At 41.2% G+C, this 18,706-nt stretch overlaps 1 protein-coding gene and 1 long non-coding RNA gene across 2 annotated transcripts; both read left to right on the forward strand.

The window, feature by feature from the left end:
• The first annotated feature begins 8,172 nt into the window (after nucleotides 1-8,172).
• Nucleotides 8,173-10,058, forward strand: LOC147300707 (uncharacterized). Its single transcript, XM_086284895.1, has 2 exons — nucleotides 8,173-8,319; nucleotides 9,087-10,058. Exons 1-2 carry the CDS (start codon nucleotides 8,277-8,279, stop codon nucleotides 9,860-9,862), a joined length of 819 nt encoding a protein of 272 aa, XP_086141021.1. The 5' UTR covers nucleotides 8,173-8,276; the 3' UTR covers nucleotides 9,863-10,058.
• A 32-nt stretch (nucleotides 10,059-10,090) lies between these two features.
• LOC147300708 (uncharacterized) lies at nucleotides 10,091-10,900 on the forward strand. Its single transcript, XR_015127578.1, has 2 exons — nucleotides 10,091-10,345; nucleotides 10,570-10,900. It is a non-coding gene; the product is annotated as an uncharacterized LOC147300708 (long non-coding RNA).
• The last annotated feature ends 7,806 nt before the right edge of the window (nucleotides 10,901-18,706 follow it).

Here is an 18,706-nt window from a genome sequence, read left to right on the forward strand (position 1 = left end):
ACAATATTCTACTTTCACACTTGAAATATTTAAGTAAATGTTTGATGTGATTTTACTTATATTACAGTTTTTGCCCACTGCTTGAACACATTTTGCAAAACCCCGCTCGCTGTGCCAAAACTGTACACACAAGTACACATGACACAACACTGGGAAATATACCATTCACATCTGTGCCAAATTGGAACTCTACTCCCAAAACCTAAACTCTGCTGTCAAAACCTAACATTCCTTTGTCAAAATGTAACTCTGTTGACAAAATGACACATACCTGCACCATATGCAAACACTCACAGATCAGGGGGAACACACTAGTCTGCTGTACATAAAACACTGCAGTCCTTGATTCCCATTGTTTATTCAGAAGGCACATTTACAGGAGACACATTTCCAAACAACCATAAACGCAAATAGACCTACTCAATACTGTACATTGCAGTACCATGAATACAGGTACAGCAAATAAAACAACAACAACACAATAGTACTGCAATAGAAAAAACACTATACTGTAAACACAAAAAACCATGACAATTGTGCATAAGTGGGCTCATGGATCCCGCCGTCTGTTGGGGTCTGGCCACAGGACCTCATCAACATCGCAAGCAATGTCCTCTCCCGCTAGGCACCGGGGAAAATATCCTCTTGCTCTCCCTCCATCCATGCTTGCAAAGTTCTTGGAATGGCTACGCTGAGGGCTTTTTGTAGTTGGCTAATTGGTGTTCGGTTTTGCAAGTAGGTGCCTTCAGGTGTGTATTTGAGTGGTTGCAATTACCCGATGTGTTTTGTATTTTGGATACATGTGTTTTCCGAATGGCACCCTGAGATTTCATTTTGTGAGCGAAGTGTCTTATGTATGAAATAGAGTGTAGCATGCAGGACCATGTGTGTTGCATGAGGGAGTAGGTGTGTTGCATAATTGGTACTGGGGTGCAAAGCAGCGCTTTTGTTTAAGGTAGGGGTACATGTGTTTGAGGTATGGTAACAACAGCTTCACGTTGTGTTACTTTAGTCTAAGCATGGGTTTATAGTGTTCAAGCAACGGGCAAAAACTGTATTGTCTGTTTGTCTCTGTTTGTCTCTGTTTCCCCTGCGAAAGACTGGCGACCTCTCTGGGTTGTACCCCTCCTCTCGCCCTATGATAGCTGGGATAGGCTCCAGCTCCTCTGTGACCCTGGTAAAGATAAGCGGAAGATAATAAATATATGGAGTATGTTGATGTGGTGGAGGAGGTACAAGTATCTGGGCATCCACATCTGGCCATTTTCTCTAACAGGCTGATTCAGTTCCACTGTCACAAAGACTGAAACAAAAAGCATTTCATACCCCACATGTGATCACCTTCTATTATAAGCTACAACAACAATAATAATAATCATCATCATCATCATCATCATCATCATCTCATCATTGTTGTCCATGTATCTTCTCGTCTTCACTGCGTAGGCAGATCCTGAAGTTTCCTACGCTACGCTACACCAAAACCACGAATACAGTTTTTTTAATTGGTTTGGCGCAGTTTTCACAAGCAACTGGTACATTTTCAAAACTCTTAGTACTTATATCACAACAGATCATCAAAAGTGCACCTTTTTCAAACATTTCAGCATATTTTCAATTGTGTTAGTACAATACACATAATGACAAAATATCATTTTCACTACACAAAATAAGTGTTTCATCTAAATAAATGTTTCGTTCACAGTTACTGCCTTTCATAATGTTGTCACTATAAAATTTTTGATTTGCATCTCTTATCATTCAGTTTACAGTTTTTTCTGAATGCTTAAACCCTAACTGTGATTCCTGTAGCACAATCTCTAAAACTATTCAGACTTATAGCAAAACCACTCACTGAGTGTGCAAAACTAAAAGCACAAAAACTGCTTTGCACTCAGTTTGCAATTTTGTAACACACACTTTGCAAAACTGTAGGCACAATTCACTGCACAACACTCAATTACCAAATTTCCAACACACTCCTAGCAAAGTATACACATGTATGGCTATCATTAACACTAATTTGCCAACTGTCTGGCACACTTTCACATGTCAAAACTTTCTTAGATAATTAGTTCACTTTGCAATCAGCCTAAGCACTATAATACAGGTAAGCTGTGTGTGCGGAGTACAATGGAGGGAGCAGAAAGAGTGAGAAGTAGAGGAGGCCGAGGAAGAGGACGTGGAGGTGAAGAAGTAGGATGAAGAGGACGACAAGGACAAGGAGGAGCAAGAGGAAGACGAGGAGGGGGGAGAGGAAGATGAGGGGGGGGGAGAGGAAGGGTAGGAAGAGTAAGAAATAGAATTGTAGAGCTACAATAGTGGACCATGTAATCAACCGTGGAATGACCCTGAGGGTAGCTGGCCAACGGGTCCAGCCTAACTCGAGCCGCTACACTGTAGCAAGTACCATAAGGACATCTTGAAATGAGAATCGGTTAGTACAGTCACTTCGCACAAAGATTTGTAGCACTGCCATATGCCAATGAGAAACACACCAATACCATTGATGTAAAAATACTGAAATTGTTACTTTACAGAATTGCTAGATGACCAGATGCTGGGGGCAGAGGAAGCATGTTCACTGCAGACCAAGTAACCCATATAGTCATTATGGCGATTGCAAATAATCCTATACTTGGAAATGAACACTTGTGTTTGTTTTGATGTGTTTGAATAAACACCAGTACTTGAAGTTTGGATCCCTCTATGCTTATGGATCTATGACAGAAGTATGAGCTCAAACTGACATAGCCTACCTTGTGCACAGAGAAAGCAAAAGCCAGATGTGTTTTATATTCATACCATCAGTGTGCAGTTGGCGCATTGTGTGCTTAGTAGATGATGGCTTGTGTGTACTGTTTGATACGGAAACACCATTTTTATGAAGGTGTGAAGAGTTAATCTAGCTGTGTTTGCTTTTGCAAGAGAACTACAATGTTTGATTATTAGGTGACAGGTTTTCTTATTTGTGTGAAGAGTTTTGCAAAATTAGCCAATAGTTACAAAAAATGTGCTTAAGCAATCAGAAAAAACTGTAATACATTTTTCTGTCATGTAATTCAACCGATCTTAATGTTTAATCAATGAATCATTCATTATGTCCATGGATTTTCAACTTGACTGATTGTTGTCTGGTCATTTGTAAGTTCCTTTTAAGAGGAACAATGTCCAGGTGAAACAACTGCGTTCAGAATATATTCAGGTACAACACTAAACTGGCATGCAATTACTGTAACAGAGGGTGATGGAGCTGGACGCTGCTGTGAATCATCACAAGTATATTTTTGTTGATGAGGCCGCTTTCAATCTAGCAAAAACTAGACACAGAGGACGTAACCTTATTGGGCTACCATCCACGTCCCTGGACAACGTGGGGGGAACATCTCATGTGTGCAGCTATATCTGAAGATGGTGTGGTAGGCTGTAGACCAGTTCTAGGGTCATACAACACTGAACACCTGATTTTTTTAAATGAACTGGAGCAGGCCTGTCAGGGAGAAGACATCGTCTATGTTGTTGTGTGGGACAATGTCAGCTTCCACCATGCACAGCTGGTTCAGGAATGGTTTCAAACACACCATATTCCCCTTTCCTCAACCCAATTGAGAAATTCTTCTCTACATGGTGGTGGAAGGTGTATGATCGCCATCCCCATCAGCATTTCTCCCATCTTCAAGCCATGTGTGGAGCTTGTGGTGATATAACTGCTGAGCAATGTCAAGCCTGGATTCGTCTTGCCAGGAGATTTTTCCCACGGTGCCTGAACAACAAAGACATCCACTGGGATGTTGATGAAAACTTATGGCCCAATGTTAATGACCGGCTTGATTAATTGTATAAAAGTGATAAAAAATAAAATAAAAAATATATTGTGCTTATGTAAATGACTTGTTGTTTTTTCTCCCTTTTTCGTGTGTGTGTGTGTATATGTGTATATATATATATATGAATATATTTTTTATTTTTTTTATTTTTTATTTTTTTTGTTATGCCTGAACATAAGTGTAATACTTGCTGTGTAAAGTTTTACAGTTCAGTTACACTCATTCATCACCAAGGACAATTTGAAACGCTTACCTTGTATTATTTGCTCCTGAATGAAATGATTGGTAAAAGTACTACGTTGAAAAAAGATCTTACTGTTTTGTTTGGGTGAGTAAAGCAAATGTTCTCAGTATATATCACAATGATCATATGTTCTGCAACAATGATTAAGTGGAATGAAAATATGTGCAAATACAATGAACTCATGACATCAGATTTGAAAGAATGACTAGTGGTGTTACAAATGTGATCAAATGTGAGTTTTGTACTGAGAGATTTGAAAATGCACACTTTAGTTGTGAAAATAGTACCAAACCAATTAAAAAAAACTGTAAAGTTCAGGTAAGGTTTTGTCTTTGTGTATTATTTATTTATTTACTATATTTATATTTATGTATTTATTTACTCAGTAACATCAGTAACGAGAGCTCACAGAGAGCACAACCCTCTCTGAAGGTCAAGGGCTATACATCAGCTATTACACCATGCAGAGTTTTTATGGATTGTTTATGCTGATGTGAGCATAGTTAACTGAGTCCTCCTGCAGCAATCATGTGAGTAACTACAAAACATTTGATGGGCGACTTGTTAACTGCAAAACAGAACTTCATAGACGTTGGTGGAGAGGCTGAGCATGGGCAAACAAAGAATCCATCATATTTGATCCACAATTTCTTTGAAAGTAAAAATAATGTATTGAACACAGAAGCATGTGATCTCTAAGCGCCCTTCCACTACTTCCATCGAACCGCTTATCCACTTCAGGGTCACAGTGTTATGTCACTTTTCCAGGTTCGTGGTGATGATGAAGGTGATGCAGTGACCTACAGCACTGTGAAGGCTCATTCCTCTTCTGCTGCAGCCACTGCTGATCCCAGCAGCCTCTACTCTACTCTCAGTTTCCCAGTCACATAGTTCAAGTTAACAAAAAGGACTCGCATTTAAGTTAAAGACTAATTTTGTGTTTGCATGCAACAGATTGATAGCGACGTGCTAATTATCATAAACTATTAGATAGATACCATTATTATAACAAACATTTGGTTTCAAATCCAGAAGCACGTCTTTATATCCTCCATTAAAACTATATAAATAAATGTAAATAGAAACTTTATTTTCTTTATGAAATCAGACCAGTGTGTTTCCAGAATGTGATCACTGGAGGGCAACTTGCATGTGACAAATAAAGTTCTGATTGATTGATTGAAGTGTGAATATCTAAATGTACCCACATAAGCCTGGTATAGATATTAAAGATATAGTTATACATTTATATTTTACAAAAACATTTCCGCTAACATTTGTACATTATTAACATATTTGCAACTTAACAACAAAAAGTTGTTCCTGGTTAGTTCAGCAGAAGACATGTGGAGGTTAAATGTCATTTAAACCCTGCTTACACTTGCTGTTCACTTTAATTTAGCTTCAGTTTTTTATTTCCTGTTTTACTTTGAAGTTTACTTTTCTTTCATGTCTCGCATTAGTCCTACTTTTTATTCTGTTATTTCTCAATCTGCCCATATTGTCTTCATCTGTGTTTATCCTAAACCTCAACTAGTCCTCGATGTATATAAAGTCCTGTCCTCCTTTATCTTTCCCTGATCATTTGTTGGATCTTGTGATTCGGGTTTCTTCTTTAAGTTTTGTTTAGTTCCTTCCACATTCAGTTCTCAATTTTGTTTTCGTTACATTTTAATTTGAGCAATTTTTAAGTCTGCTGTTTTCCATTTTATTTCTGCACATAAATAAACATTCATATTTGTAAACCATTTCTTTATTAATATTATTTTTTATTACAAAGTTATACTACTAATCTCTTCTCACTATTACAACTAGCATGAAAACCACCTGACGTTCTGTAAGTCTCTGTTATCCCAATAGAAAAGCTCTGATACGTATAAGAATTTTCTCAAAGAACTTCTAAATACCCTCTTGGTTTTACAGCTTGACTTGATGAGCAATAACACTGTGATGGAAAATGTCTTTATTCTATGTATTCATAACATATTTTAACAGTAGAAGAATATAAGGGGCACCTTTGGGGGTGGGAGGTATGCCCCCCACACCTCCACCAGTGATGGCCAGAAAGGGCACCTTTTGCACGTACGAGGACGCACACATGCACACTGATGCACGCGCGTTCGCTCATCTGAAAAAGTGGCACTTCCGGGCCACGCGGTCCCCACTGCGCACGCTCTATGGCCTCCATATTAATGATCAATGATAACTGAAGAGGAAGCTTGAACCCTGGCTCTGGACATTTTCATGACAGTGGCAGTGCAGACATCTGCATGTTTTTTTCCATCATAAAGACTGTGATATGAAGCATCATCAAAGTGTCACTTCAGTAATGCTGCTGAGAGAAAGAAGTGTTCACTCGTGTTTTTTAATAGGTGACTTAAAACACCAAACTCTAATTTCAGGGGTTTATTTTAAGTTTAAAGAATATAACAGCTGGTAAGACAGCTGGTTTAGTCACTGTGAATGTTAAAGGAGATTTGTTAAACCATTGCTTAATGGCCCGTTAAGCAATGGTTTAACAAATTTGCAGTGCAAGTCACTCTTTACTAACACATTGTAGATCAGTTTATCTACAATGACACATGATTTTTGAAGTTTTGTGTGTGAGGGTTTAGTCTCTCACACCTTACCCTTTCCTCTCCAGTATCACAACAGTATGACTCCAAAGTACGGTTCAGTAAACAAACAAGGACTCTAATGTCAGAACAGAAAGATGCAGTTGGAAGATAATTGATTGTGTTTTTATGACGTGTAGTAAACTATACCCCTCTTCTTCTTCTATGTTGTTGTTCTTGTGTGTGTGTGTGTGTGTGTGTGTGTGTGTATACCTTAGAAGTCAAAGTATACTAATACTTTTGTAAGTATTAGTCATACTTACAAAAACATTAAGCGTCTTCCCCCACCCTCAAAGACAGACAAAAAAAGGTTTTTGCACGTACCACTTTTCCACGACACCACACAGCCAGCCTGAATGCATTTTAGATGCATCCTGAAGCGAAATCAGTTTAGTTGCAAAACTCATTGACAAACCAATGGCCATTTTTTTCAATTTCCATTAGTCTAACTACAATACTGAAGATATAAACCTTTGTGGATCCTTGAGCTGTTAAATGAGCTTTGAAGTATTAAAATAATTTACATAGTGAGAAACTTGTTCTTAATCAAGTGGCCAATTTAGACATGACCTTTGCCAGTACTGAGTCAGGATGAGCTCACAACCAATCATCCGTAACTACAACGACAAGATCCAAACAAGACATTAAATTATGTTACTAAAAATTCTGAAATAATTTGTGGGTATTACAGTTTTTTCTGAATGCTTAAACCCTAACTGTGATTCTTATAGCACAATTTCTAAAACTATTGATACTTATAGCAAAACCACTCACTGAGTTTGCAAAACTAAGAGCACAAACACTGCTTTGCACTCAGTTTGCAATTTTGTAACACACACTTTGCAAACCTGTAGCTACAATTCACTGCACAGCACTCTTTTTGCAGAACTGTAAACACAACTCACTGCTTTACACTCAATTTCCAAATGATCAATGCACTCCTAGCAAAGTATACACATGTATGGCTATCATTAACACTATTTTGCCAACTGTCTGGCACACTTTCACATGTCAAAACTTTTTTAGATAATTAGTTCACTTTGCAATCAGCCTAAGCACTATAATACAGGTAAGCTGTGTGTGCGGAGTACAATGGAGGGAGCAGAAAGAGTGAGAAGTAGAGGAGGCCGAGGAAGAAGACGTGGAGGTGAAGAAGTAGGATGAAGAGGACGACAAGGACAAGGAGGACCAAGACGAAGACGAGGAGGAGGGAGAGGAGGATGAGGAGGGGGGATAGGAAGGGTAAGAAGGCTAATCAGCACGGCTAGCATTGTTAAATGTTGTCATTGCTAACATATAGCTGTTTAACAGCATAGTGAGTAGCGAGAACGCTAAGTTATTGTTAGCTTTTAAAAGAAAAATGTTGGCAACCGTAACCATGGCCTGCGGAGGGTATATAAATGCTGCACAAGGTTCCATTCGTCCCTTTACACTTGCTATTGGACTTGTTTTAACCTGCTCCAACCTCAGCCTGTGGAAAGTTAAGTTTTCGGGAAAATATTTACTGAAAGCGGATTTGACTTGCTCGCCACAACAAGTACTTCATCTTTGGATTGTTTGTACTTGTTTTTCATACAGCAAAGCCTGAAGATGGCTCGTCGTGGACTCGACAGCCCCCTGGACTTCGCTGCAGGTACTTTTAACATTTCTTCAGTTATTTTAAGAGCTACTAAATGACTGTAATAATTTAATAAGTTCCAGTGTGAATATCAAGTTTTAATGTTATCAAAATATGCTTATTCCAAGATTTTTCCCCGTAAATTGTTTGTATGCTTTAAATTTTCCGGGAGAGGTGTAGAAATTATTAACGACTGGTGTATGAATTTGAAAAAAAAGGTGTTACTTTGATTTGAAGGCTTCAAATTTGACACTTTTTTAATGATTTGGTTAAAAATAGCTTAACGGACTAAAATTTGTAAAATGCCCCAAAATCAGTCTCTGTGGTAACAGCATCTTCAGCATGTCATGACGTCAGAACACACAGGTGTAAACACACCAGATCCCGGTCCCTTCCTAACATCCTGTTCTTCTTGGATCAAAGGCTTTATTGAAATAAACTATAACTTTTCCCCTGCTACAAAACATGATAATAAAAAATAACAAAAATAAATGAATATAAAAAAGAATATGAAAACAGTAATCATAGTACAGTAGTAATAATGGTATCCTTATGTTATGCCACTACTATATCTTATTATATAGCAGTTAATGATGTGAACTTAGTTGACTTAGCTGTTTTTTGCTTGCATGAACAAGTAGAAGTGTCATTCAGTCTGACATAAATGTAGCCTAAAATGCTTTTCTCTCATCGTCTGCTCAAACTAACAGATGTAGCTCTGTTCCTTTAGCACTTGATGTTTATTACATTCTTAATGTTATTTTAAACTTGTTTCCTCACAGGTCGTCTCGACTACGTGGTTGAGCGTCCTGCAGAAGAAGGCCTTCCAGAGGTCATCAGGATCCTGGATGACTCTGATACCGAGCGTGTCAGTGAAGGTGAGTATGGTGAGTATATCCCTCTCCCATCCTCACCCTCTTCTCCTGAAGCACAGGATCCTGATGACAGTGAAGAGGAAGGTGAGTACCCTCCCTACATACCTGAGGACGTCGAAGAGGTGAGTGAAGACACTGACAATTCCTCTGACTGGAACAACTCAGAAGAGTGGGCCGATTGGCCTAGTGACGACTCGGGGTATGACACCATGGATGAGAGAGCTGATTCCCCTCTCATCCAGGAGCTCCCTCCAGAGCCGTTTTGGCACGATTGGCAACATCCTATTGCTCCAGGTGCTGCCCCGTTCGCCATGCCGCCTTTCGGCCAGGCCAACGCCCCACTCTTCCCGGTTGGTGATCCTTTAGCTTCTCCTGCTTCCTCTGCTCCTCCCTCAGCTGCTTCCTCTCCTGCTCCCTTAGCTGCTTCCTCCCCTGCTCCCTCAGCTCCTTCCTCTCCTGCTCCTTCTTCCGCTACTCTCTCAGCTTCTCCTTCAACCTCAGCTCTCACCTCCTCAGCAAAGAGAAGCGGAGACGACACCTGCACTGATGAGGTAAGTGCAAAGAGGTGCAAGGTAAGTGATGACACGTTTTATGGCCCTTCAACATCCTCGGGTTCTGTTGGTGTCAGACGCTTCTGGGAAAGGCCTTTTAACCTTTCACTTGATGACAGCGACTCTGACTAGATTATGTTAGAACTTGTTTTTAAGCTTTAAATGTTTAAGTTGGCCTTTGCAGTGTTTGTAAATGACTAACATTTTTTTCTCAAGCTCTAGCTCACCATGCAGGACAAAGGTAAGTCCGTACTTAATGTCAACACAAATAAGTAGAAAAGGTTTAAAATGATGTCGTGAACTGACTGTAGTCTCTTGTTTTTACATAAGGTATAGCCTGTGGTTCAGGGATCAGAGGTAAGGTAAAAACACATAACAGAAGAAAAGTAAAGTGAACAACTCTGTGATCTGTGAATTCATGCTTTTCTCTTTGTCTTTTTGTCTTCAGGTGCTTTACACTTGTCCTCTCCCAGCATTCAGCACTTCAGACACTCAACGCCCAGGACGGAGCTAACACAGAGAGATACTCCACCCAGAAGACAGCCTTACCCCAACCCGATGAGAAGGATGGATGACCAAATGACAAACTGGAGAGTGGTGCTGTGTTCCAGCTATGTAAGTTATCACCTCACATTGGCTACAAACTGTCTTGAAGACTAAATCCTTCCAATAGCTGGTGTAAATCATCGTCCTACAGTACTGTAGGTTTAAGTTTAGTTATAGTTATTGTGTGTATATGTTGAGTTTAAAATTGCATTTTAACAACATGCTGCAGCTACCAACAATGGAAATGCTGTTTTGTGTTAAAATGACGTCTTTCTCGTGTTATTGCTTTGCAGGGCAGCTGAGAGTGGACAGAGCTGCACAGAGGACCAAAGATCCACTCTCAGCACTTCATACCTGACTGGCCACAGCACCACCCCTCTTCACCCAGGGTGAGGAGGGCCCTGACCCCACCTGCACAGAGGGAGTTGTGAACATGCACTTCTGTGTCGGTGGGTTTAGGAGCCTCCTCACACTCACACGGATGAAGACTGTCACTGGAAGATGTCTCCATTGCATCAGCAGGACGTAAGCATTTGTATAATATTACAGTTTGTGATGTTTTATACATGTTTTTATTGCTTCACTTCAAACTAGGAGATATAAAATAAACCAGTTTTCATAATATTTTCTGTGTATTTAGTTGTTTTCTTAATAAGTTATTTGGAACATCATTGCAACCTGTCAGCTTTTTATTGGGGATTTATAAAGTTGCTGGTGGCTCAAGTGTGTACAGTGGGGTGTTGTTTTTGTCACATGGTAAAAGTGACCTCATAGGGAGCAAAAAGAACAACTGAACAATTTGGGGATTCACAGACTTTGGTAATCATTAAAAGATGAAGAAAAATAGTTTTATGTGATCAGTTTTAAGTAGTGAGCAGCAATTTAATCAAATGCTGGGATGAAATGGGACAAAAGGGTCATGTGACAGCCACATTAGTTCCCTTCCCTCGTTTAACAATGTGTAAGCAGACTGCTTTAACCTGCAATTTACTGCATGTTATTAGGCTGCATGGTACAACCACAGTCTGCTAACCACCTGTGGTGAGCGAAGGTTTTGAGGCATTGTTCGAACTACTGATGAAGCTTTATCAATGCTTGTTAAGTTTCCCAACCACATTTCATCCCGATGGTCCAAGGCTTACATCTTTATGCTCACAAACGTGCTTCTGTAATTAACCAGTAACAAATGTATTACTTTAAGTTACAGTGTGAGGGGCACTGATGAACATAAATTAGATTTAACTTGATTATGTGTTTAGGTCAAGAGACACAGACCTTCATCTGTAAGAGGCTTTTCTTAAATGTCTGATCACGATGTTTGTGTTTGTCTGCAGCATCACTGCAGCAGAGAGGGTATAACACAAGGCCACAGTCACGTGGTATTCTGTCCTGCTATTAAGTGAATAAAATACTGAAACTCTGGCAGTAGACTGGAGCGAGGCAAAGAGTATGTAAAGGGACAATAAGAGGAAATGATGGGAGGAAAAAAAAAAAAAAACATACATGTCTGAGAAACAAAGGAAGAAGAAAAATAAAAAAAATGGTGGAAAAAAGGATTAGAGCCTAAATTCTAAAGCTGCAGCTTTGCATGCTGGCAGCTCCAAGATCTCACTGACATGTAATCATAGACTGAATAAACATAGGCCAGTGTGATGTCATTGATTTGTAGACTTTAATTTGTAACAAAGGGCAACCTCTGGGTACACACGACACAACACTGGGAAATATACCATTCACATCTGTGCCAAATTGAAACTCTCAAAACCTAAACTCTGCTGTCAAAACCTAACATTCCTTTGTCAAAATGTAACTGTTGACAAAATGACACATACTTGCATCATATGCAAACACTTACAGATCAGGGGGAGCACACTAGTCTACTTTATATAAAACACTGCAGTCTTTCATTGTTTATTCAGAAGGCATATTTTCAGGAGACACATTTTCAAACAACCAAAACAACAAATAGGCCTACTCAGTATTGTACATTGCAGTACCATGAGAATGGGTGAATGACTGAATGTAGTGTAAAGCACTTTGGGGTCTTTAGGGACTGAGTAAAGCGCTATACAAATGCAGGCCATTTACCATGAATTCAGAGAAAGCAAAAAAAAAAAACCAAAAAACACCATAATACAGTAATAGAAAAAACACCATACTGTAAACACAAAAAATCATGACAATTGTGCATACGTGGGCTCATGGATCCCGCCGTCTGTTGGCGTCTGGCCACAGGACCTCATCGACATCGCAAGCAATGTCTTCTCTCGCTAGGCACCGGGGAAAATATCCTCTTGCATGTCGAAACCATCCATGGATTGCTGTCACCTGAATGTCGCCGCAGGCCTGTTCCATTGCCTGCAGAAGAGGCATGCGGGCATGTGGTTGGCGGTCATATACACGCCATCTCCAAGCCGAAAAAAAATTCCTGTATAGGGTTTAAAAATGGTGAGTAAGGGGCAAGTATACCACTTCAAGTTGGTTGTGGTTGGAGAACCAGGCCTGGACCAGAGCAGCCTGATGGAAACAAACCTGGGCTGATCTGGTCTGTTCTGTACAACTATGTTTATGGAGAGCATCTAGAAATGTGAGTATATGTTGGCTGTTGTATGGACCTAGTTTTGCATGATGATGCAGAAGCCCTCGAAGGCTTATGGCGGCACACAATGTGACATTTCCCCTGCGCTGCCCTGGGACGTGCACAATTGCCTTTGACCAATGACATTACGACCCCGTCGTCTTGTTTTGCACAGGTCGAATCCAGCTTCATCAATGAAAATGAATTCATGAGGCTGTGCAACTCCATCCATGGCCAAGAGAACATGTCACTGTACTACAGTGCTACACATACAGAACCCCATCACACAGGTACCTGTGTAGCTCTCAGAATGGATCCATGTGGTACTGATATGGTACATATTCAGCTGCTACTGGATTTCACCAATACTGTATTGTACATGTAAAGGACAGTTACACTTACCCGTACATATTCAGCTCAAAGTCCTTTGACCCCGTCACTGTTCCTCTCAAATGGGACTCTGTAGAGCTGCTTCATGGTGATGCTGTGTTTACCCAAGATGCGTCTGATGGTGGTGATGCTCACATGGTTTATGCTGTTGAACACTTGCCTGTCTGCAAGTATTTGCTTTCGTAGCTGGTGGAGACGGATGGCATTGTCTGCCCTCACTAGGTCCACAACGGCAAGTTCCTGCTGTTGTGTGAACAGGCGTTGGCGTCCTCCCCCAGAAGGTCTTCGAGTCAGTCTAGAGAAATACAACCACATATTGTCATCGCTTTGCTTATTTTTCTTACAGTACTTTACTGTATGTACTGTGTCATCCACTGTACTTCAATATAAGTAATCATGCTATGTTTCACAGAAACGACCACTTTGGCTGCAAAAGGAGCCTTAGCACCCTTCGACTTCGACTTCGACATCGACATTGACCTGCTCCTCCTCCTCCTCCTCCTCCTCCTCTTGCTCTCCCTCCATCCATGCTTGCAAAGTTCTTGAATTGGCTAAACTGAGGGCTTTTTGTAGTTGGCTAATTGGTGTTCAGTTTTGCAAGTAAGTGCCTTCAGGTGTGTATTTGAGTGGTTGCAATTACCCGATGTGTTTTGTATTTTGGGTACATGTGTTTTCCAAATGGCACCCTGAAATTTCATTTTGTGAACAAAGTGTCTTATGTATGAAATAGAGTGTAGCATGCAGGACCATGTGTGTTGCATAAAGGAGTAAGTGTGTTGCATAATTGCAACTAGGGTGCAAAGCAGCGCTTTTGTTTAAGGTAGGGGTACATGTGTTTGAGGTATGGTAACAAAAGCTTCAAGTTGTGTTACTTTAGTCTAAGCATGGGTTTGTAGTGTTCAAGCAACGGGCAAAAACTGTAATATCTCAAAAAGTATGAAAGGTATGACCACCAAAAGATACAGCTGGCATTAGCACAGGGAGCAGAACAGATTCAAGTTTAAATGGTGGAAATCGGCTGAAAACGGAGGGAGTAGTTAACCAGCAAAGGTCGGAGCAACTAGAATAAGGTAGAATAAAGTTTAAAGAGAAACAGGATCTCAATAGTGTGAATTCACACAATAAACAGAGGAGACAGTTTTCTGGTTGTATGAATCTCAAACATACTGGTTCCAGTCTGAGTACATATACTGGGTAAGTGACCTGGAAACTTACTGGAAGGTGACTCTAACGCATGATAGGTGGAGCAACATGTGAAACCACAGCCCCTAAATGTTTGTTTACACTGTCTTCTTGAAATATCTACTTGTGTGATTGTGTCTTAAAAATGTTCTGTGTCTTTAAAACAGAGAAACCTCTGCTTTTATATGAACTTTTCAGACGACTAAAAAGGACGATAACTAAAAGGTGTTTCTCGTAGTTCTGTCAGTCTGTGATAAATATCTTATAAAAATCATTGATGTGTCACAGCTGTGGCTGTCAAAAATGATCTTAAATAAATACAATGAACTTTGCAAATTCTTCTTTAAGCTGACTGTCCAGAGATAAGCTATCAAACCTGTGATCGATCAATATGCCAGATCTACAAGTTTTTTAACTGAAGGAAAAAAGTGTGTGACTGAGGAAAGTTAGTTTTGCAAAACACCCCAAAAACACATTTTCAAGAAAATGATAAAAGGAATCTTGAGTCTATGTAAACCTGTTTAGAGCAGATGGTTTACTTTATTTTTACAAACATATAAACTTCATAGAAAAAGTAAGGAAACTTATATTTGGACAATCAGTTCTTTGCTGTCGCACTTCTTGGCAAAAAATCTTATGCTACTGGAGAGTGTTGGGTCTGCGCTTCCACAGGCCCCGCTGCTTTAGAGACTTATTCCCGTTAATGAAACAAGACGAACAGCTCAACCGGTTTTTCACATGCTAGCAAGGGAAGGATCTCAGAGCAGCCCCTCTGCCCTCGGTGTCAGACCACTACGAAGAACCATCACGCCACAGCAGCCTTTTATTTCTGTGACACACAGTTTACACAAACACCCATTATAAAAAAAAACCTGTGGTTATAAAAGATAAGGCACTTTCATGTATACTTTCAGTTATCTCCTAAAAGCAGGAAAAGTTGATTTCAATCAATAAGAGACCCTCTGACTGAACTGTGCTTTATTTTAGGTCCCCTTCAGATATGCGATAACATGCTAAATGAAATATAACTCTCCAAATGATGCTATAATTGACTCTTGCACACAGGATGTAGGGAAGAAAAGTATTTAAACTTCAGTTTCACGTGGTTATTGCTTCAAGAACGTAAATATGATTTTGTGAGTTTGAAAACACATAACATTGTGTGCTAAAATCCTTCAATTCAGAGCCTGGAGACATGCTTACAGCTGAGTTTTACTAAAGACATTGCCCATATTAGGAAAGAGACATGTGTTTGGCTTCACTGATTATGTAATTTTCTGGCCCTCTTTCAATGTGACAAATCAAATACAGTCCACTCTGGAGCTGCAGACATTTCACAACTCAGAAACCACAACCGAAAAAAAATCTGCTTGATTTATTTATGCACTTTGTAAAAGACATGATCCACTTTGTCTGACTTTCATTATCTGTATCATTATTATATTATATGTAAACAAGGAAAGCTTTCCCCTCATAGACATAGAAGTACTCCTGATAATTTTATCACAGCTGTGGTAATGTAAGCCACAGCTGGCCAAACAACATGCTAACATGTGAAAAGGAGAATCCACGTCTTCATACACTGAACAAAAATATAAACGCAACACTTTTGTTTTTGCTCCCATTCCCCATGGGATGGACGTAGAGACCTAAAATTCATTCCAGATACACAATATAACCATCCCTCCCAAACAGTGGTCACAAATCAGTCCAAATGTGTGGTAGTGGGCACATCTGCTATATTGAGATAATCCATCCCACCTCACAGGTGTGCCACATCAGGATGCTGATCTGACATCATGAGTAGTGCACAGGTGTACCTCAGACTGCCCACAACAAAAGGCCACCCTGGAATGTGCAGTTTTGTCTCACAGCAAAATGCCACAGATGCCACAAGCAATGAGGGAGCGTGCAATTGGCATGCTGACAGCAGCAATGTCAACCAGATCTGTCGCCCGTGCATTGAATGTTCATTTCTCAACCATAAGCCGTCTCCACAGGCGTTTCAGAGAATATGGCAGCACATCCAACCGGCCTCACAACCGCAGACCTCGTGTAACCACACCAGCCCAGGACCTCCACATCCAGCAGGTTCACCTCGAAGATCGTCTGAGACCAGCCACCCAGACAGCTGCTGGAACAATTGGTTTGCACAACCAAACAATTTCTGCACAAACTGTCAGAAACCGTCTCAGGGACGCTCAACTGCATGCCCGTCGTCCTCATCGGGGTCTTGACCTGACTCCAGCTCGTCGCCGTAGCAGACTTGTGTGGGCAAATGCTCACATTCGATGGCGTCTGGCACGTTGGAGAGGTGTGCGCTTCACGGATGAATCATGGTTCACATTGTTCAGGGCAGATGGCAGCTGAGAATGTCCCAGTTCTTGCGTGGCCAGCATACTCACCGGACATGTCACCCATTGAGCATGTTCGGGATGTGCTTGACCGGCGTATACGACAGCGTGTACCAGTTCCCACGAATATCCAACAACCTCGCACAGCCATTGAAGTGGAGTGGACCAACATTCCACAGGCCACAATTGACAATCTGATAGACTCCATGCGACGATGTGTTGCACTGCATGAGGCAAATGGTGGTCACACCAGATACTGACCGGTTCTGGGTCCCCAGACCCCCAATAGCGCAAAAAACTGCACATTCCAGGGTGGCCTTTTGTTGTGGGCAGTCTGAGGTACACCTGTGCACTACTCATGATGTCAGATCAGCATCCTGATGTGGCACACCTGCGAGGTGGGGTGGATTATCTCAATATAGCAGATGTGCCCACTACCACACATTTGGACTGATTTGTGACCACTGTTTGGGAGGGATGGTTATATTGTGTATCTGGAATGAATTTTAGGTCTCTACGTCCATCCCATGGGGAATAGGAGCAAAAACAAAGGTGTTGCGTTTATATTTTTGTTGAGTGTATATAAATTAAAGTTGAAAATAAAATAACTGTACAACAAAATACACAATACACAATATAGAACTATATAAGAATGTATGAAGAAATCTAAATATAAATAAATATATACACAATAACAGCAGCTGTACAAGTATTAACCGGAAATGAAGAATATAGTGACCAGTGTTGTGCAAAACCAAAGTCCAGAAAGTCCAGTGTGTGTGTAAGAACCACATGTGTGGGTCAGTACTGTGTGGTGGTGTGATTGAGAAACCGTATCGCCTGCGGGAAGAAGCTCCTCCTCAGTCTCTCTGTGTTGGTCTTCAGGGAGCAGAATCACTTTCCTGACCTCAACAGAGAGAACAGTCCGTTGCTGGGATGGCTGAGGTCCTTCACCATCTTCCTGGCCTTGGTCCAGCACCGCCTGCTGTAGATTGAGTGCAGGTCAGGGAGCTCGGAGCGGATGGTGCGCTCAGCTGACCGCACAACCCTCTGTAGAGCTCGTCTGTCCTGCATGGTGCTGTTCCCGAACCAGGTTAAGATGTTTCCCGCCAGGATGCTCTCTATGGTGCACGAGTAAAAGTTCCTGAGCACCTTGGAGGGCAGTTGGAAGTCTCTCAAGCGTCTGAGGTGGTAGAGACGCTGTCGGGCCTTTTTCACCACGGTGTTGATGTGACAGGACCATGACAGGTCCTGCGTGATGTGAACTCCGAGGTATTTGAAGCTGTCCACTCTCTCCACTGGGCACTCGTTGATGACGGGGGTCTGGTAGTTCCTCTCCTGCTTAGTGCTGAAGTCCACTATCAGCTCCTTTGTCTTACTGACGTTTAGAAGGAGGTTGTTCCTCTGGCACCAGTTCTCCAGATTCCTAATCTCCTTCAGGTAGGCCGTCTCGTTGTTATCAGAGATCAGGCCCACCACGACGGTGTCGTCAGCAAACTTGATGATGGTGGTGGAGCTGGTAGTGGCCACACAGTCATATGTGTACAAAGAGTACAGCAGGGGGCTCAGAACACACCCCTGGGGGGCTCCAGTGCTGAGAGTGGTGGAGGCTGAGACATGTCCGCCCATCCTTACTGCCTGTGGTCTGCCAGTTAGGAAGTTGGAGATCCACTGACACATAGATGAGCTGAGTCCCAGATGCTCCAGCTTGGTGGTGAGTGTGGAGGGAATTATGGTATTAAATGCAGAGCTGTAGTCTATGAAGAGCATTTTAACATAATTCCCCCTTCTAGTGTCCAAGTGAGTGAGTGATGTGTGGAGGAGATGAGAGATGGCATCGTCTGTGGAACGATTTGGACGGTAAGCGAACTACAGTGTGTCTGGTAGTGAAGAAATGATGAAGTCTCTGACCAGGCGTTCAAAGCA

Source organism: Aulonocara sp. 'chitande type north' Nkhata Bay, unplaced genomic scaffold, assembly GCF_057382095.1.
Source record: "Aulonocara sp. 'chitande type north' Nkhata Bay isolate Kocher_YH1m ecotype deep benthic unplaced genomic scaffold, A_spYH_male_GT1.1 unmapped_scaffold_14, whole genome shotgun sequence".
In the NCBI taxonomy this organism is placed as follows: domain Eukaryota; kingdom Metazoa; phylum Chordata; class Actinopteri; order Cichliformes; family Cichlidae; genus Aulonocara; species Aulonocara sp. 'chitande type north' Nkhata Bay.